At 42.4% G+C, this 20,769-nt stretch overlaps 2 protein-coding genes across 9 annotated transcripts; one reads left to right on the top strand and one right to left on the bottom strand.

Moving 5' to 3' along the window:
- Nucleotides 1-653: 653 nt before the first annotated feature.
- Nucleotides 654-3,947, bottom strand: LOC126627722 (pentatricopeptide repeat-containing protein At3g61520, mitochondrial-like). The gene has a single exon (XM_050297238.1). It carries the CDS (start codon nucleotides 3,766-3,768, stop codon nucleotides 1,444-1,446), a length of 2,325 nt encoding a protein of 774 aa, XP_050153195.1. The 5' UTR covers nucleotides 3,769-3,947; the 3' UTR covers nucleotides 654-1,443.
- Nucleotides 3,948-8,301: 4,354 nt separating this feature from the next.
- On the top strand, nucleotides 8,302-20,100 carry LOC126627635 (uncharacterized). 8 transcript variants are annotated; one of them, XR_007625089.1, is made up of 4 exons: nucleotides 17,892-18,086; nucleotides 18,170-18,267; nucleotides 18,443-19,172; nucleotides 19,405-20,098. XR_007625089.1 is itself a non-coding variant. In XM_050297146.1 (3 exons), exon 1 carries the CDS (start codon nucleotides 8,798-8,800, stop codon nucleotides 9,470-9,472), a length of 675 nt encoding a protein of 224 aa, XP_050153103.1. In that variant the 5' UTR covers nucleotides 8,302-8,797; the 3' UTR covers nucleotides 9,473-10,172; nucleotides 10,437-10,534; nucleotides 18,443-18,847. The 8 variants fall into 8 exon arrangements, 5 of the variants coding, with proteins under 5 accessions (XP_050153103.1, XP_050153102.1, XP_050153101.1 ...); XM_050297146.1 differs by lacking the exons at nucleotides 17,892-18,086; nucleotides 18,170-18,267; nucleotides 19,405-20,098 and adding exons at nucleotides 8,302-10,172; nucleotides 10,437-10,534 and having other exon boundaries at nucleotides 18,443-18,847; XM_050297145.1 differs by lacking the exons at nucleotides 17,892-18,086; nucleotides 18,170-18,267; nucleotides 18,443-19,172; nucleotides 19,405-20,098 and adding exons at nucleotides 8,302-10,172; nucleotides 10,437-10,534; nucleotides 10,891-11,295.
- The last annotated feature ends 669 nt before the right edge of the window (nucleotides 20,101-20,769 follow it).

Here is a 20,769-nt window from a genome sequence, read left to right as displayed (position 1 = left end):
CCAGCCAGCCAACCCCGGGCTGGCCATAAATGTGAGCATTTCTGTCAGATATAACCGACAGGAATGTTAGGCCAAATTTTCAAATCCAACGGCTAGCTGACGTCAGCTAGCCATTATTTTTGAATTTTTTTTCGTATAACTTCTATTTTTTTCTATAACTGCCTATAACTTTTATTTTACAAAATTTGTTTCATATTTCTTTTTAAATTCTATTTTTTTTCCTATAACTTCTTAAGTCATTATACAACATTAAATTAAGTAACATGAAACAACATTAAATAACATTAAATTTAAATAACAAATTATGTTTGGCCCTATGACTCTTTGGTCCTCGGTTGGAGACGTTTTTTTGTGACAGGGCTAAAATGAGCCCTATGGCCCTTTGGCTCTCGGTTGGAGATGGAGACAAATGTGGCCATGTATTGTTAATTAAAATATTAATATCTTTGAGGACCAGATGGCTAAAACGAGCCATTTGGCCAACCCTTGGTTGGAGATAGCCTTACAAAAAACATATGAAGAGGATCCTCATCCCTTCAGTGCATCGTTCAATGCTACAAAACAAACAAAAACAATTTGTTTCGGAAAAGTCAATTTCATTCACACAGGGACAAGAACCAGAAGTTAGATGGAATCAGAAAAACGAGGAAACCTCCACAAACAAGATGCTACAATTTTATTTACTTTCTGGTTCCCGTTGTAGGCAAAGAAGTTGTACATCGGATGCTGATTGGCTCAATTAATGAAACATTGTGTAATGGGCATACATTTGTTAGGACAAAAAGATGTAATTACATCCAGAAATTTCTGCAGGTACTCTAGTCCTATAAAAGCAAAACATTTGTTAGGACATGATCGTCGGGTCCGGCTACACAACGAACACGTACTTATCATTGTGCCCGTGGAGTGGTACTTTCGCCGATTGAGCGGCGTAGCACCACTCCAGTCTGGTAAACCATCTGATGGGTCGTTCTTAGTTTTTCATACGCATTCGTGCCCTAGAAAAATTGGATCATATGATGTAGAACTCAAACATGAGAAATCCTTGTATGCAACCACAAGAGATCAACACGGGACCAATATAGAGCTCGTTTGGATGTACTTTTAAAATGATTGAAAACGTTTTGGTGAAATTGATTTTGAGTTGTAAAAGCACTTTTAAGTGCTTTTTCAGGATCTACTTGGATTTTTACTAAGGATTGGTTTCAAAAACATTTTCACCAAAATCGCTTTCAGTCATTTTAAAAACACATCCAAACAAGTCCATAGTGTTTTCATACAAGGAAATGGGAACCAATATAAACTCATTCGCTGCAATGTTACGTGGCCTAATCTCAACACGGAAGGGTGGAAACAAAGACTCAGTTAAGCAGTTATGCTTTCTCCTGAGAACGGCTGACAATCTATAATCGATGCTCTCATCCTTCTCTAAGTGCAGATACTCTATGCAGTGGAAGCAGCAACTTCATATCCTTGCACAAACCTTCTCAACTTTTCGGTTTCACCAACAGCAGAAAGCCATTCGGTCAGGATCTCCATGGTTATATAATCCGGATTACATGCCTGTTCAATCATTTGATCCATTAATTTAAATGCTTTCTCCAGCACATTATTCTCCTTAAGACCTTTGAACATGGCATTGAATGTCAAGGTATTAGGTCTCACTCCCTTATTTTTCATACTATCCATCAACGAAAGTGCGACGTCCACTTCATTATTCTTGCATAAAGAATCTATTAAGATGTTGTATACTACTGTGTTGGGAGGAGCACTCCACTTAGAACCCATGTCTCTGAAGATCTTCATGGCTTTGTATGTATCGCCCTTCAAACAATATGCATGAATCAATGATCCAAAAGTGAAAACAGTTGGAACAAGGCCCTCATTTATCATCTTGCTCAGGACTCTATGAGCAGTTGTTAGTTCCCCAGCTGAGCACAAATATGAAATCAGCGTGTTGTATGTGATGCTATCAGGCTTTACTCCAGCTGTCTCCATTTCCTGGATCATCTCATGCACCTTCTCGAGTTTTTTTGTCTTGCAGAACCCGTTGATCAAAACATTGAAGGCAATGACATCCAGGGAGAACCCGGCCTCCTTCAACTTTGATACAACAATGTTGGCATCATCCATCCTTCTGGCTTGGCTTAAACCAGAGATCAAGCAGTAGTAAACTTTTGCATCTGTGGAGCATCCAGAACTTAACATTTGCTCAAACAGTTCCATTGCCATGCCAATATTGTTTACATTACAAAAGGAAGTGATTAGCATCGTGTACGTTGTGACATTGCCTTTTATACCATCCCTCTGCATTTCATTAAGGAACTCCAGTGCGCTGTTGAGCCTCCCATGTTTACAGAGACCATCAACCAAAGTATTGAGAGTAACTACACTTGGCGGTATACCTTCCTCCTTCATTTGATCATAGAGCTCACGACCCCTCTCGATGTCCCCAACCTTGTTGAAACCGTCAATCAAACTATTGTAGGTAACAGTATTAGGTGCACAGCCATCTTGCAATCTCATTTTTTCCATCAGACGTAATCCTTCTTCTTGCCTTCCCACTTTACAAAGTCCATCAATCAGAGTGTTAAAAATGATCACATCGGGTTCAGCCGAAATCCCATCAGGTTTCTCTCCTCCTCCACTTATCCTTTCAAACAACTCCAAGGCCTCATCCACCCTCCTAGACTTGCACAAACAGTTAATGACAATACCGTAAGTTACAACATTGGGAGGGATGTCCATTTCTTTCATCTTTACCATAAGCTCATTCATCCTCTTAAAATCTTTAACTCTTCCCAAACCTGTCAAAAGCGCATTGCAACAAGCAGCTTCTACAGCACCACCAGAATTAATAATGTAATATAAAACGTCCCAAGCCCGACTAGTGTTCCTGTTCCTACACAACGACGTGATCAATTTCGTAAGTTTCAAACTATCAGGAAACACACCATGCTCCCCAAATTTCTGCACCAAACCCACAATGTCCTCCTCACTGACGCTCCTCCCGGGCCGCTCTCTCTTCAGCAAAGAGGAAAGCACAATATCAGCAGTAACACTGTCAACCCGGAACTCTGCATTTGGATCAAACATTTTGTCGAGCATCTTCAGTGCATCATCGACCCGTCCCCATTTCAACAGCACACTAATCACCCAATTGCGAAGATGGGTATTCTTCAAACCGGGGTCCAGACCGTTATACACGTTGACCGCCTCATCCACCATACCAGCAAAGCCCAGCGATCGAACTAGCAGAACAGCGGCGCCCATATTAACCGGAATGTTCCGCTCTTTCGCCATCTTATACATGTCGAAAAGCCTAGTTTGCGAGTAGGGTTCTCGCTCAGCGAGCTCGAGAACGGCCTGGAATGATGAAGAGAGCGAGGCCGCCGCCGCCGCCGAGTCCGGTGAGGTTGCCACATTCTCGGAAACGTAGTCGAAGAACTTGAGGGCTTTGGAGATAGTGTTGAGGCGGCGAGTGATGCGGAAGAGAGAGCGAGGAGAAGGAGCGGCGGCGGAGTCGGAGAAGAGGAGGTGGCGGAGCTGGTCCAAGTTCCAGTCTTTTTCATCGGATTCGAGGAGTTGGACGACTTGGGTTACTAGCGAGTCATCTTCGTGGGGTTGTTTGCTGGGTTTGGGGTTGGGATTGGGATCGGAATCGGTGGAGAATTGGTGGTTGAGGAGGAGGAGAACGACGGAGGATTGGGTTTTGGAGGGTTGGGGTTTAAGGAGGTGCTTTGAGGCTGAGAGTGATAGGTGGTTCATTTTGTTTTGGGGGGGGGATTTGAAGTAGGGGATTAGGGTTTAAGAAGACATGGGATTGTACTTTGGGACTGTTTATTTCAATTTTGATTTGGTGTCTAATTTTTCTTTAATGGGTTAGTTAGTAAAATTGTGATTGTTTGATCATTTGTCAGAGAAAAAAGAGAATGATTTCGATTTCTGACCTCTCATTTTTATGTGTTTATTGACACATGAGGAATCAATATACATTCAAATAAAATAAAAATATGCAAGTATAGATCAAAATTAGTAATCGAATCCCTGTAAATCAGAAATTAGATCAACTACTCGTATGATCCCATCTAGTTGATCCAATCCACATTCCATACTCCCGTATATATACCTAATTTCTTATTTCCCTCGTTACAACTACAAGTAATCGTAGAAATTTTACATGTACAAGATTCTAGCTTCTATTCCGTTTGCACAAAATACATGCAAGTAGCAAAGTTCCACTGGAGAAGTTTGGATGCATTTCACACTCAAAGAAACCATTCCTCTGTTGTTACATCAGACGGAATATAAATCACTCCTCAACTGCAGCAGATTCTGCAGCAAATAATAATGTTCTCATATTCTTTATAAAGGTGCCTGTATCAGTAATCACATGAAGTTACGAATAAAACCCTGAAATGGATGAGTCTTGTCTCTGAAGTCGCTTCCAAATTCTAAACACAACTTTATGCAGAAGAATAAAACATTTCTATGACAACTCAAGGTGGAAACCAGTTGCATATTTTGGATACCTCACTGTTACAAAGAGACCACGAGACAGCGTCGGTGTTGCACATTTTCATTACATACCTGTTTAATTGGTTATCTAACTTTCAACGCGAGCCCTGCCTTTAGAAACGAATTCTTCTAGGCTGGCCCCTTACCAGTCGCTTGTCTGGCTGCCTCCGCTAGGTTAGTTGCTTCTATTGATCTTCTCTGCTGCTTCAGCTGCTGCAGATGCTGCCTTGTCCAAACCCCACTTTTGTAACGAACTTTAAAAACCATTAACATCTTGAGCACTTGTTCTATATGGGCTGTGGGCAGCGCCAGGAAATGAACCGTTAGTCACTTCTTCCTTGTAACCTTGGCATGAAATGGATGCTGCATCATTCCAACAAGACTATGATATACTAGCACGCCTGATATGGGGAAAGAGAACAAGTGTGCTGAACATCGGAACCATGTCAGCAAGGGCGCGCAAAATCTACGAGGAAAATTATTTAAATTATGCGCATCGTACAAGTTCAGAGGAGTGAAGTAACACAACTGAAGCTCATGTGCCCAATCAAGCTTTGGTTCTAGGCTTGTCCGAGCTTGAGCTAGCCTAGCTCAAATTCAGTAGCTTTGGTTCTAGTGATGTAAGTAGTTTTACTTTTTTTTTTTTTTATCGACGTGCATTGTCGATATTGTTCTACTAAAAGGTCGTACCCAGTGCACAAGGCTCCCGCTTTACGCAGGGTCTGGGAAAGGTGAATGTCGGCTAGCCTTACCCCCATTTATGGAGAGGCTGTTTAATACATACACTTGTTAGAATATAGGTATGAAAATGAATATTATAGCCGATTGTAGTGTTTCAATTGAGATAGAAAAGTTTTGCTACAAAGCTTAAAACTATCCTAATTTTTGTAGGATTTAATTCAAATTATCTTAGTCCTAGTGGGACTGGAAGTCTATTTTGATGATGCACTTGTAATATGTTTAGATTCATAGTTGGTATCCTATGGTGATTCTAATAGGATAATTAGTAGGATTGATCTATTATAAATAGTGGCCACTGCTTTGACAAAACGTACGCTCAATATTGAACTAAGACCTATTGTTAGTTTGAGTACTTTTGGTTTTGCAATAGAGGAGAAGGTGCATTGTTTAGAAGTCTGCTTTGGCTTCTTCTTCTACTGCCTTTATGGGTTAGTTTGTTATTACCTTTATCGAATTGTGATTTTAATACTTGTATAAATTTGTGGTTCATGAACTTAATCTTTTAACTTATGTTTTTTATTAGGGTATCTTGTTGTGTACTTCTTGTTAGTATTTTGACAGTTTCTGAGTAAATTTTAGTGTAGGATTTCGATGAGCTAGGATTTCGGAGAATACATAGAGCTCAAAATGGAGTTCGTTGCTTACGCCATCTCTAACTTAAAACCATTTTATGCAATTTTTTCTTTCAGCCGTATATAGATGGATATGAAAAATGAATGATTGAAATTGAAAATAAAAATAATTGTCGAAATCAAATCTATAGGTTAAAACACTAGTATCATGATATGCTAAGTAGAATTGAAGTCGCTCTCTCTTTATGATTGGTTTTGTTTATATGTGGAACTTTGGTAATGAACCTCTCTTGGGATTAATTTGAATTGAGGTGATGGAATGAAGGGCATGCAAGATATAGTCTGTTGATGCACAAAATCAGCGAAGACTTTGGTACAACAGAAAGTGTCGGGTTTTGTGACCTTCGCTTGGTTGCTTCGGTCACTAGTGAGGATAAGTACGTAAATGAATAGAGACAGAGAAGCAAACACAGGATGTACGTGGTTCACCCAGATTGCCTACGTCCACGGAGTAGAGGAGTTCTTATTAGTAGTGAAGGGCTTACACAAGTACAAAGGATCAAGCTCTCAATTTAGTGAGTTCTTGTGAATGATTTAACACAAATGGCATTAGGCAATATTGTGGGGGAATGACCCCTATTTATAGAAAAACTTGTAGCTTTGTCACATTGACATGTGTCATGTTATGATTGGTTCTTGATGTCGACACGTGCTGCGCTCTGATTGGCTTCTAATCTTGACACGTGTCGAGTAGTGATTGGCCTCCTGGTCGGAGGGGAACTCTTCTGGGTCCTTGACAGTATAGCGTTGGCCGGTGCTCGATAGTTTCGGGATTGGTCAAGTATGGTACAAACAGTGCTCCCCTAAGTTCCCGAGTGAGGGAAACTTCTCGGTTGGGGACTTGCAAGATCCAATCCCTTGAGTAATCACGAAACTTCTAAGTACCGAAGTGTGGTCTGATCTTCATCTGCCCTTCTCTGGAAGTACCTTTCCTCCATCCGGGAATGGTGTATTTAGCTAATGTTGACGCACAAGGTAATGTATCAATTTCACTTGAACCTTAGTTGTAGTTTCGGGCTTAGTCAAGTGTGATACAAACCCTATAGTAGGAGTCCCCCAAGTCGCCGAGCTAGGAGATCTGCCGAAAGAGGTGACAGACAAGGTAAGCAGTCAAACTTCCAAGTAAGCAACCCAGGATCAGAGGTTTGACTTCGGCTTCCGGTTGATTGTTCTCCTTCTCCTTGTCTCTCATTCAACTGCCAGGATAAGGAGAAGCAAATGGATAAGAGATGATATGAGATACTTTTGCTTTTGAAGAAGTAACTTTCCACAGGCTTATTCTTGAACTGTGCTGGATGGTTTTCTGGTGCCCTTCAGAGTATAAGGCCGACTCAAAAATTTGAGGGTCAAAACAAGTCCATCAAATCTAGAGTACGTTCGACCTTGATGATATGGGATACTTTTGCTGTTGACGGAATAATGAATGTGGTATGGAAAGGTGTCGTGCTGTAGTGATCTGTTTCAGCTCATCGTTGAACCTTCTGCTTCAATCTTTTGCATGGCAGAAGTGGTGTGCAACCTTTGCATTTAAATGGTCATTCAGAACATTCCTTCATAGTGACTCATCCATGCTTGGCAGCTTCAGTGTAAAGAGCCAATATCTGATCAACTGTCATGAGGTATTTGCCGGTGGAATTCGTGACCTTGACAGCAGTTGAGGATGAGTACTCGAGAGCAATGCTAAGTAAGCAACCAGGCAAAGGCTCCAGGCAGTCAGTTCCAAATTGGAGGTTTGATTTCAGGTTCTGACTGACTGCTCTCTTTCTCCTTGTCCTGCAGGTGTGGACAAGGACAAAGACAAATATAGGGAGAAAGCATGATATGGGATACTCTTGCTTTCGACCCTGATGATATGAGATACTCTTGTTCTTGGTGTGGCTTATTTGCTGAGGTATTATCGGGGGGAAATAAAGCTGAGTATTTCGAGAGGTTATGTTGAGGGTGCCTTTTCAAATGCGAGAAAGGGTTGAGCATTTTTGCAGGTTTGCCTGTCCGTTGAGGAGGGAGGTCAATGTATATAGGGATTTCCCAATAACAAGTAGTAATGATATTCCTTTACCCTTCTTGGTCACAGCAATGTAGTGGGAGCTGCCAGCTTCACGTGTTTTAATTTTGTCAGAGCACTTTGAAAAAGTGGTATGTGGTATCTGGAAAGCTGATGTTACGTGTGAAGATTACAGACAAGCTTTATCTAAGGAAATCTGGCTTTCGAAGTTCTGAGAGTTGTGCCTCTTCGGTTTTCGAACAAGCAATCCCGTCGAGGATCTGACTCTCGAGATTCGGAAAGCGGTGCTACTCCGGTTTTTGAGAAAGTAATTATGTTAGGAGTCTTTTCTCGAATGTGAGTAAAGGTTGGACGTTCTTGCCAACCTGTCTTGCCGCAAAACACGGAGGTCGACACACATAGGGACTTTCCAGTTGTCAAGCAGTGGTGCTGTTCCTTTACCCTTATGGGTAATAGTAGGGTAGCTGGAACTTCGAAATTCTCGTGCCTAAACTTTGTCAGAGATCTTTGATAAAGTTATATGTGGTACCCGAGGAGTTGATGGTGCATATGGAGAGCGGTGATTGAACAGTAAGATTCACGTGCTTTCTACTTCATCAGAAATCTTCGACAGAGTGCCCGTAATTTCCGCAAAGCTGATTGCGCATGTGACAGGTGCTGACGAGGCTGAAAAAGCAGGTGCTTCTTCGATTTCTGAGATCGGCCCTCGTGGTCTCTGAGCAGCCCAGCTTTTGAGAAAGCAAACGCCTCTTCGATTTCTGAAGCTCCGTCGAGTGCAGATTTTTATAGAGGCTGGCATTAAGTTCCACAGCACACTTGAATCTCTACCAGTAGAAGCTCATTTCTTGCACTTCTAAGATCTTGATTTGTCTGACCTCTTCCCTCTTCAACACATTTGAAAATGTCTGGACCCTCCGACCGTCGTTTTGACTTGAACCTTGGAGAAGAGACAGCCACGCCTTCTCCAGACAACATATGGCGCCCATCCTTCATATCCCCTACTGGTCCTCTTACCGTTGGGGATTCTGTGATGAAGAATGATATGACCGCTGCAGTGGTGGCCAGGAACCTTCTCACTCCCAAAGATAACAGACTACTTTCCAAACGGTCTGATGAGTTGGCTGTTAAGGACTATCTGGCTCTTAGTGTTCAGTGTGCAGGTTCTGTGTCTAATATGGCCCAACGCCTATTTGCTAGAACCCGCCAAGTTGAATCATTGACTGCTGAAGTGATGAGTCTCAAACAAGAGATTAGAGGGCTCAAGCATGAGAATAAGCAGTTGCACCGGCTCGCCCATGACTATGCTACAAACATGAAGAGGAAGCTTGACCAGATGAAGGAATCTGATGGTAAGGTTTTACTTGATCATCAGCGGTTTGTGGGTTTGTTCCAAAGGCATTTATTGCCTTCGTCCTCTGGGGCTGTACCTGGTAATGAAGCTTCAAATGATGAACCTCCAATGCCTCCTCCTTCTGGGGTTTTGTCAAGTACTGAGGCTCCGGATAACCACCCTCCGGTGCTTTCTCTTTCTGGGGCTCTACCGACTGCTGAGACTTCCCCTAAGCAACCTTTGTGAAGGCGCCCTTTTGTTTGTTTATTTTGACTCATGTATATGTACATATTTGTGGCTTATCGAAAATATTAATAAATAAGCTTTGCTTCATTTCAATATATTGTGTTAAATACACCAAAGCCTTCTTCATAAAGTTCTTTGAATTTTTGCTTTTGTTGAAACCTGTATTGTTGAAGCTTTGTGAGTGAAGCATGTAGTTTGATGTAGTGTTCCCTTAATTTCCCGAGTGAGGAAAACTTCTCGGTTGGAGACTTGAAAAATCCAAGTCACTGAGTGGTTGTGAGACTGCCGAGTATTAAGGTGCAGTAGCATATGGTGGGAGTCCCCCAAGTCTTCAGGCGAAGAGAGTTGCCGAATGAGGTGTCTCGCTTGTTACTAATTTGTCAAAGTAACGAATCCTTGTTTTGATGTCACACATTCGCATATGCCTTATCTAAAAATATTTCCAACTTTTGTGTGTTTGATGCTGCATGCTATTGACTAGACAAGATTAAGTGCAATTAGTAGCTTTTCTCTCTTTTTCATCTTTTCTTTGGTGGAATTGCTTTTCGTTTCCACTAATCAGCCTGAGTGGATGCAAGATAACACCATTCTCTATAGCTCAGATCGCAAAGTCGTCTTCATGAAAGTTGTTCCTTATCTTGTGAACTACAACATCTCCAAATTTGAGATCCATCGGAGTAGTACAACTCCAGAAATTCAGGTATGATGAGTAACTGTTCATCAATTTTCTGTTAACCCGTCAGACTTGTTGTGAGCTTCTAAACTCCATTTTTTCTTGTTCATCTCAACATACTTTCTTCATCGAAGTTGTTCCTCACCTTGTCAGCTACAACATATCCAAATTTGAGATCCATCGGAGCAGTAAAAATCCAGAAATTCAGGTAGGATGAGTGACTGTTCATCATTTTTCTGTCAACCTGTCAGACTTGTTGTGAGCTTCGAAACTCTATTTTCTCTTGCTCAGATCAACATACTTTCTTCATCGAAGTTGTTCCTTAACTTGTGAACTACAACATATCCAAAATTGAGATCCCTCGGAGCTGTATAACTCAAGAATTGCAGGTATGATGAATGACTGGTTATGATTTTTCTGTCAACCCGTCAGATTTGTTGTGAGCTTTGAAATTCTATTTTCTCTTGCTCAGATCAGCATGCTTTCTTCATTGAAGTTGTTCCTCAGCTTGGGAACTACAACATATCCAAATTTGAGATCCCTCGGAGCTGTATAACTCAAGAAATTCAGGTATGATGAATGACTGGTTATTATTTTTCTGTCAACCCGTCAGATTTGTTGTGAGCTTCGAAACTCCATTTTCTATTGTTCAGATCAGCATGCTTTCGTCATTGAAGTTGTTCCTCATCGTCTCTTTCATAACATATCAAAAATTCAGAATGAACTAATGGTTAAATATTTCCAGATCTTCGAAACATCACAGCAGCTTCGAAATCTGCAAGAATCCGACTGTCATGTTTGGAGCTTCAACACTTTAATTTCCGTCGCTCAAACAGAAATGGTTCCTTCTTGAAAGTTGTTCATATGCTCAAAAACTATAGGGTGTCCAAAATTCAGCTCCATTGGAGAAGAGCAGAGGTTGCAGAAATTTGATAGATGAAAAGAGGCGGAAGAGGGAGAGAGAGAAAAAGTCTCTTGGGTTGGATTTCTATTTTGGGGCAGATTCCAAGTTTTGTAGCACCTTCTTTATTGATGAATTGCTTGTACTTTTGTCCATTATGAAACTTGGGACTTTGGCTTGTTGTTGGATCTATTATAATATGTTTGGGAACATATATAAGTGAATAAATAAGAAGGAAAATTTTGGGCCCTTGTGGGTGTAAAACAAAAAATGTTTATGTTTACCCAAGTGTTTTTGTACAAGTTCAAGGGCATCTTGGGTTTTGTGAACAAAATTTGTTTATTTGGAGCAAGGTTTTGTGTTGAAGCTTTGTAGGTGAAGCTTTTTTAGGTGAAGCTTTGTAGGTGAAGCTTTTTTAGGTGAAGCTTTGTAGGTGAAGCTTTTTTAAGTGAAGCTTTTCGGGTGAAGTTTTTTTTGGGTGAAGCTGTGTGGGTGAAGCTTTTTAGGTGAAGCTTTGTGGGTGAAGCTTTTTTAGGTGAAGCTGTTTGGGTGAAGCTTTTTGGAGGTGAAGTTTTTTTTGGGTGAAGCTTTTTTAGGTGAAGCTTTTTGGGTGAAACTTTTTGGATGAAGCTTTTTGGGTGAAGTTTTGGAGGTGAAGCTTTTCGGGTGAAGCTTTTTGGATGAAACTTTTTGGATGAAGCTTTTTGGGTGAAGTTGTGGAGGTGAAGCTTTTCGGGTGAAGCTTTTTGGATGAAGTTGTTTAGGTGAAGCTTTGGAGGTGAAGCTTTTCGGGTGAAGCTTTTTGGATGAAGCTGTTTAGGTGAAGCTTTGTGGGTGAAGCTTTTTGGAGGTGAAGTTTTTTTTTGGGTGAAGCTTTTTTAGGTGAAGCTTTTTGGGTGAAACTTTTTGGATGAAGCTTTTTGGGTGAAGTTTTGGAGGTGAAGCTTTTCGGGTGAAGCTTTTTGGATGAAGTTGTTTTTTTTTTTTTTTTTTTTTTTAATTTTTTTTTTTGGCGCTTGACACGGTCTTCATTTGCTTGTTTTGTAGTGACTGTGGAAGACGGATTGCTTTCTGATTGAGAAGGGTTCCGGCATCGCTTTGCACCATCTTCCTGTGGGTAATATAGGAACTTCCTTATGTTTTGATCATGCATGTAGTGATAGAATTTGTTTCTTCTTATTGTAGATGTCAGAGCCTGGAAGTTCTAGTGATTAGGGCTCTTCTAGCTTTAGCTCTAAGTCTGAGTCTGCAATGTCGGAGTCTTCAGGGTCTTTGTTAGAGTCCTGTACTAGAGAAACATTGGATGATCTTCCCAACCGTCGAACTTTAGCTATTGCTAGTTCTTCCTCCATGGCGTTGGGTGAGGGGGTTTCTCTTGATATGTCTTTGCCTCGGCGGAGGCATGGTTATAAGCCTGCGCCATCACCTCAGAGTAAGTCTTCCAAGTATTGGCATTGATCATGTATTTAAAGAAACAATCACGTAGGCCTGCCGTGAAGGCTTTGAGGGCAGTCTTGTCGTCTGCCTCGGCACACCGGGAGTATTCATGGCTGAAGCGGCCAGCATACATACGTAATGACTCGTCTGGCTTCTGGCGGATAGTGTACAGGTCATCTGCAGAGTGCAAGCGATCGGTTTGGAAAATGTGTTGGGAAACAAATAGTTTCCTCAATTCCTCAAATGAGTCTACCGTCTCAGGTGTAAGACGACAATACCAATTTAGAGCTCCGCCAGAGAGGGTGGAGGGGAAGAGAAGACATCGCTCTTCGTCGGTGTGCATCCGGTATGCCATGGTGGACTCAAAGAGGTTAAGGTGCTCAATCGGGTCCTCTTTTCCAGTATAAAGTTGCAAGCCAAGCTTCTGCTTTGTCTTTGCTTGAAGGGGGGTGTTGAGGATCCTCCTTGTAAGAGGGCCAGGCCTGGGTTGGTTCCAGTCAGGTATTTCAGCCTGACGTTCAGCCTTCAACTTGTTTACTTCCTCAAGAAGTTGTAGGACAAGGGGGTCCTGAGCGGAGTTATGTGCCACTGGAGCTTTCTTTCGTAAATCTCCATCTCCTCTTGGAATTAGGAAGGTTTGATCAAGGGCATGTGATTTTTCCCTGGACTCGCTGTACTGGCTTCCAGGGTATGTCTGTCGGAACACCTCTGAGTCCCCTGTACCCTCATGTCTCTCTAGGACTTGTTGCACCTTCCCCAAGTTGGTGGCCGGCTCGGGCCGTGGCAGGGGACCGAGTCTCTCAGAAATCCTTGGGTCATTGATCTTTGAGCTTATATGGATGGAATTCTCTCGACGTTGCTTCAGGAAATCCCGACAATCGCGAAAGACGGCTTTCGATCCTTCTGCCCCTTCAGCAAAGAGGTGTCTCCCTCCGCTTCTCATGGTTCGGGTCGAAGCAACTGGGTTAAGAGAAGCCTCATGTTGATTATCAAATCGAGGGGTAATTTGTTCCCTATCAGGGATATCTATGTCGAATGCATGTGACCCTCCATGTTGGAGGGCACCCAGTTGATGGTTAACTTCCACGGGGGCAACAAGCTCGCGTGTCTGAGCTTGCCTAGCTTCGTGAAGTGTCTCGAAGAGCTTCTCATATTGCTCCTGGAGGACCTCATTCCTCATTGCTATCTTATTGTTCTGAGCTTCCAACTCATCGACTTTAGCTTGAAGAAGAACTCGTTTTCCTTCCTTCTTTCGTTGTTTCGCACTATGTGCAAGGGGGGTGTCATTCTGTGTGCTGTGGCTTCCTTCGCTTCCCATGCTGGAGAGGGATGCCTGATCAAAAGAAAGTGTACGAATGATAGAAACCAGCTTGACACAGCTGAAGAGAGTAGGAATAAGTGTCGTTTCCCACAGACGGCGCCAAATGTTGATGCACAAAATCAGCGAAGACTTTGGTACAACAGAAAGTGTCGGGTTTTGTGACCTTCGCTTGGTTGCTTCGGTCACTAGTGAGGATAAGTACGTAAATGAATAGAGACAGAGAAGCAAACACAGGATGTACGTGGTTCACCCAGATTGGCTACGTCCACGGAGTAGAGGAGTTCTTATTAGTAGTGAAGGGCTTACACAAGTACAAAGGATAAAGCTCTTAATTTAGTGAGTTCTTGTGAATGATTTAACACAAATGGCATTAGGCAATATTGTGGGGGAATGACCCCTATTTATAGAAAAACTTGTAGCTTTGTCACATTGACATGTGTCATGTTATGATTGGTTCTTGATGTCGACACGTGCTGCGCTCTGATTGGCTTCTAATCTTGACACGTGTCGAGTAGTGATTGGCCTCCTGGTCGGAGGGGAACTCTTCTGGGTCCTTGACAGTATAGCGTTGGCCGGTGCTCGGTAGTTTCGGGATTGGTCAAGTATGGTACAAACAGTGCTCCCCTAAGTTCCCGAGTGAGGGAAACTTCTCGGTTGGGGACTTGCAAGATCCAATCCCTTGAGTAATCACGAAACTTCTAAGTACCGAAGTGTGGTCTGATCTTCATCTGCCCTTCTCTGGAAGTACCTTTCCTCCATCCGGGAATGGTGTATTTAGCTAATGTTGACGCACAAGGTAATGTATCAATTTCACTTGAAGCTTAGTTGTAGTTTCGGGCTTAGTCAAGTGTGATACAAACCCTATAGTAGGAGTCCCCCAAGTCGCCGAGCTAGGAGATCTGCCGAAAGAGGTGACAGACAAGGTAAGCAGTCAAACTTCCAAGTAAGCAACCCAGGATCAGAGGTTTGACTTCGGCTTCCGGTTGATTGTTCTTCTTCTCCTTGTCTCTCATTCAACTGCCAGGATAAGGAGAAGCAAATGGATAAGAGATGATATGAGATACTTTTGCTTTTGAAGAAGTAACTTTCCACAGGCTTATTCTTGAACTGTGCTGGATGGTTTTCTGGTGCCCTTCAGAGTATAAGGCCGACTCAAAAATTTGAGGGTCAAAACAAGTCCATCAAATCTAAAGTACGTTCGACCTTGATGATATGGGATACTTTTGCTGTTGACGGAATAATGAATGTGGTATGGAAAGGTGTCGTGCTGTAGTGATCTGTTTCAGCTCACCGTTGAACCTTCTGCTTCAATCTTTTGCATGGCAGAAGTGGTGTGCAACCTTTGCATTTAAATGGTCCTTCAGAACATTCCTTCATAGTGACTCATCCACGCTTGGCAGCTTCAGTGTAAAGAGCCAATATCTGATCAACTGTCATGAGGTATTTGCCGGTGGAATTCGTGACCTTGACAGCAGTTGAGGATGAGTACTCGAGAGCAATGCTAAGTAAGCAACCAGGCAAAGGCTCCAGGCAGTCAGTTCCAAATTGGAGGTTTGATTTCAGGTTCCAACTGACTGCTCTCTTTCTCCTTGTCCTGCAGGTGTGGACAAGGACAAAGACAAAGATAGGGAGAAAGCATGATATGGGATACTCTTGCTTTCGACCCTGATGATATGAGATACTCTTGTTCTTGGTGTGGCTTATTTTCTGAGGTATTATCGGGGGGAAATAAAGCTGAGTATTTCGAGAGGTTATGTTGAGGGTGCCTTTTCGAATGCGAGAAAGGGTTGAGCATTTTTGCAGGTTTGCCTGTCCGTTGAGGAGGGAGGTCAATGTATATAGGGATTTCCCAATAACAAGTAGTAATGCTATTCCTTTACCCTTCTTGGTCACAGCAATGTAGTGGGAGCTGCCAGCTTCACGTGTTTTAATTTTGTCAGAGCACTTTGAAAAAGTGGTATGTGGTATCTGGAAAGCTGATGTTACGTGTGAAGATTACAGACAAGCTTTATCTAAGGAAATCTGGCTCTCAAAGTTCTGAGAGTTGTGCCTCTTCGGTTTTCGAACAAGCAATCCCGTCGAGGATCTGACTCTCGAGATTCGGAAAGCGGTGCTACTCCGGTTTTTGAGAAAGTAATTATGTTGGGAGTCTTTTCTCGAATGTGAGTAAAGGTTGGACGTTCTTGCCAACCTGTCTTGCTGCAAAACACGGAGGTCGATACACATAGGGACTTTCCAGTTGTTAAGCAGTGGTGCTGTTCCTTTACCCTTATGGGTAATAGTAGGGTAGCTGACTTCGAAATTCTCGTGCCTAAACTTTGTCAGAGATCTTTGATAAAGTTATATGTGGTACCCGAGGAGTTGATGGTGCATATGGAGAGCGGTGATTGAACAGTAAGATTCACGTGCTTTCTACTTCACCAGAAATCTTCGACAGATTGCCCGTAATTTCCGCAAAGCTGAGTGTGCATGTGACAGGTGCTGACGAGGCTGAAAAAGCAGGTGCTTCTTCGATTTCTGAGATCGGCCTTCGTGGTCTCTGAGCAGCCCAGCTTTTGAGAAAGCAAACGCCTCTTCGATTTCTGAAGCTCCGTCGAGTGCACATTTTTATAGAGGCTGGCATTAAGTTCCACAGCACACTTGAATCTCTACCAGTAGAAGCTCATTTCTTGCACTTCTAAGAACTTGATTTGTCTGACCTGTTCCCTCTTCAACACATTTGAAAATGTCTGGACCCTCCGACCGTCGCTTTGACCTGAACCTTGGAGAAGAGACAGCCACGCCTTCTCCAGACAACATATGGCGCCCATCCTTCATATCCCCTACTGGTCCTCTTACCGTTGGGGATTCTGTGATGAAGAATGATATGACCGCTGCAGTGGTGGCCAGGAACCTTCTCACTCCCAAAGATAACAGACTACTTTCCAAACGGTCTGATGAGTTGGCTGTTAAGGACTCCCTGGCTCTTAGTGTTCAGTGTGCAGGTTCTGTGTCTAATATGGCCCAACGCCTATTTGCTAGAACCCGCCAAGTTGAATCATTGACTGCTGAAGTGATGAGTCTCAAACAAGAGATTAGAGGGCTCAAGCATGAGAATAAGCAGTTGCACCGGCTCGCCCATGACTATGCTACAAACATGAAGAGGAAGCTTGACCAGATGAAGGAATCTGATGGTAAGGTTTTACTTGATCATCAGCGGTTTGTGGGTTTGTTCCAAAGGCATTTATTGCCTTCGTCCTCTGGGGCTGTACCTGGTAATGAAGCTTCAAATGATGAACCTCCAATGCCTCCTCCTTCTGGGGTTTTGTCAAGTACTGAGGCTCCGGATAACCACCCTCCGGTGCTTTCTCTTTCTGGGGCTCTACCGACTGCTGAGACTTCCCCTAAGCAACCTTTGTGAAGGCTCCCTTTTGTTTGTTTATTTTGACTCATGTATATGTACATATTTGTGGCTTATCGAAAATATTAATAAATAAGCTTTGCTTCATTTCAATATATTGTGTTAAATACACCAAAGCCTTCTTCATAAAGTTCTTTGAATTTTTGCTTTTGTTGAAACCTGTATTGTTGAAGCTTTGTGAGTGAAGCATGTAGTTTTGAGGTAGTGTTCCCTTAATTTCCCGAGTGAGGAAAACTTCTCGGTTGGAGACTTGAAAAATCCAAGTCACTGAGTGGTTGTGAGACTGCCGAGTATTAAGGTGCAGTAGCATATGGTGGGAGTCCCCCAAGTCTTCAGGCGAAGAGAGTTGCCGAATGAGGTGTCTCGCTTGTTACTAATTTGTCAAAGTAACGAATCCTTGTTTCGATGTCACACATTCGCATATGCCTTATCTAAAAATATTTCCAACTTTTGTGTGTTTGATGCTGCATGCTATTGACTAGACAAGATCAAGTGCAATTAGTAGCTTTTCTCTCTTTTTCATCTTTTCTTTGGTGGAATTGCTTTTCGTTTCCACTAATCAGCCTGAGTGGATGCAAGATAACACCATTCTCTATAGCTCAGATCGCAAAGTCGTCTTCATGAAAGTTGTTCCTTATCTTGTGAACTACAACATCTCCAAATTTGAGATCCATCAGAGTAGTACAACTCCAGAAATTCAGGTATGATGAGTAACTGTTCATCAATTTTCTGTTAACCCGTCAGACTTGTTGTGAGCTTCTAAACTCCATTTTTTCTTGTTCATCTCAACATACTTTCTTCATCGAAGGTGTTCCTTAACTTGTGAACTACAACATATCCAAATTTGAGGTCCCTCGGAGCAGTATAACTCCAGAAATCCAGGTATGATGAGTGACTGTTTATCATTTGTCTGTCAACCCGTCAGATTTGTTGTGAGCTTTGAAACTCTATTTTCTCTTGCTCAGATCATCATGATTTCTTCATTGAAGTTGTTCCTCAGCTTGTGAACTACAACATATCCAAATTTGAGATCCCTCGGAGCTGTATAACTCAAGAAATTCAGGTATGATGAATGACTAGTTATTATTTTTCTGTCAACCCGTCAGATTTGTTGTGAGCTTCGAAACTCCATTTTCTATTGTTCAGATCAGCATGCTTTCTTCATTGAAGTTGTGCCTCATCGTCTCTTTCATAACATATCAAAAATTCAGAATGAACTAATGGTTAAATATTTCCAGATCTTCGAAACATCACAGCAGCTTCGAAATCTGCAAGAATCCGACTGTCATGTTTGGAGCTTCAACACTTTAATTTCCGTCGCTCAAACAGAAATGGTTCCTTCTTGAAAGTTGTTCATATGCTCAAAAACTATAGGGTGTCCAAAATTCAGCTCCATTGGAGAAGAGCAGAGGTTGCAGAAATTTGATAGATGAAAGGAGGCGGAAGAGGGAGAGAGAGAAAAAGTCTCTTGGGTTGGATTTCTATTTTGGGGCAGATTCCAAGTTTTGTAGCACCTTCATTATTGATGAATTGCTTGTACTTTTGTCCATTATGAAACTTGGGACTTTGGCTTGTTGTTGGATCTATTATAATATGTTTGGGAACATATATAAGTGAATAAATAAGAAGGAAAATTTTGGGCCCTTGTGGGTGTAAAACAAAAAATGTTTATGTTTACCCAAGTGTTTTTGTACAAGTTCAAGGGCATCTTGGGTTTTGTGAACAAAATTTGTTTATTTGGAGCAAGGTTTTGTGTTGAAGCTTTGTAGGTGAAGCTTTGATGGTGAAGCTTTGTAGATGAAGCTTTCTGGGTGAAGCTATGTAGGTGAAGCTTTCTAGGTGAAGCTTTTTTAGGTGAAGCTTTCTAGGTGAAGCTTTTTTAAGTGAAGCTTTTCGGGTGAAGTTTTTTGGGTGAAGCTTTGTGGGTGAAGCTTTTTAGGTGAAGCTTTGTGGGTGAAGCTTTTTTAGGTGAAGCTGTTTGGGTGATGCTTTTTGGAGGTGAAGTTTTTTTTAGGTGAAGCTTTTTTAGGTGAAGCTTTTTGGGTGAAGCTTTGATGGTGAAGCTTTGTAGGTGAAAGTATGTAGAGGGAGCTTTCTAGGTGAAGCTTTTTTAGGTGAAGCTGTGTAGGTGAAGCTTTTTTAAGTGAAGCTTTTCAGGTGAAGTTTTTTGGGTGAAGCTTTGTGGGTGAAGCTTTTTTAGGTGAAGCTGTTTGGGTGAAGCTTTTTGGAGGTGAAGTTTTTTTTTTTGGGTGAAGCTTTTTTAGGTGAAGCTTTTTGGGTGAAACTTTTTGGATGAAGCTTTTTGGGTGAAGTTTTGGAGGTGAAGCTTTTCGGGTGAAGCTTTTTGGATGAAGCTGTTTTTTTTTTTTTTTTTTTTTTTTTGGCGCTTGACACGGTCTTCATTTGCTTGTTTTGTAGTGATTGTGGAAGACGGATTGCTTTCTGATTGAGAAGGGTTCCGGCATCGCTTTGCACCATCTTCATGTGGGTAATATAGGAACTTCCTTATGTTTTGATCATGCATGTAGTGATAGAATTTGTTTCTTCTTATTGTAGATGTCAGAGCCTGGAAGTTCTAGTGATGAGGGCTCTTCTAGCTTTAGCTCTAAGTCTGAGTCTGCAATGTCGGAGTCTTCAGGGTCTTTGTCAGAGTCCTGTACTAGAGAAACATTGGATGATCTTCCCAACCGTCAAACTTTAGCTATTGCTAGTTCTTCCTCCATGGCGTTGGGTGAGGGGGTTTCTCTTGATATGTCTTTGCCTCGGCGGAGGCATGGTTATAAGCCTGCGCCATCACCTCAGAGTAAGTCTTCCAAGTATTGGCATTGATCATGTATTTAAAGAAACAATCACGTAGGCCTGCCGTGAAGGCTTTGAGGGCAGTCTTGTCGTCTGCCTCGGCACACCGGGAGTATTCATGGCTGAAGCGGCCAGCATACATACGTAATGACTCGTCTGGCTTCTGGCGGATAGTGTACAGGTCATCTGCAGAGTGCAAGCGATCGGTTTGGAAAATGTGTTGGGAAACAAATAGTTTCCTCAATTCCTCAAATGAGTCTACCGTCTCAGGTGTAAGACGACAATACCAATTTAGAGCTCCGCCAGAGAGGGTGGAGGGGAAGAGAAGACATCGCTCTTCGTCGGTGTGCATCCGGTATGCCATGGTGGACTCAAAGAGGTTAAGGTGCTCAATCGGGTCCTCTTTTCCAGTATAAAGTTGCAAGCCAAGCTTCTGCTTTGTCTTTGCTTGAATGGGGGTGTTGAGGATCCTCCTTGTAAGAGGGCCAGGCCTGGGTTGGTTCCAGTCAGGTATTTCAGCCTGACGTTCAGCCTTCAACTTGTTTACTTCCTCAAGAAGTTGTAGGACAAGGGGGTCCTGAGCGGAGTTATGTGCCACTGGAGCTTTCTTTCGTAAATCTCCATCTCCTCTTGGAATTAGGAAGGTTTGATCAAGGGCATGTTATTTTTCCCTGGACTCGCTGTACTGGCTTCCAGGGTATGTCTGTCGGAACACCTCTGAGTCCCCTGTACCCTCATGTCTCTCTAGGACTTGTTGCACCTTCCC

This window comes from Malus sylvestris, chromosome 7 (genome assembly GCF_916048215.2).
Source record: "Malus sylvestris chromosome 7, drMalSylv7.2, whole genome shotgun sequence".
NCBI classification, from domain to species: Eukaryota; Viridiplantae; Streptophyta; class Magnoliopsida; order Rosales; family Rosaceae; genus Malus; species Malus sylvestris.
This window is presented reverse-complemented; position numbering and strand designations above follow the sequence as displayed.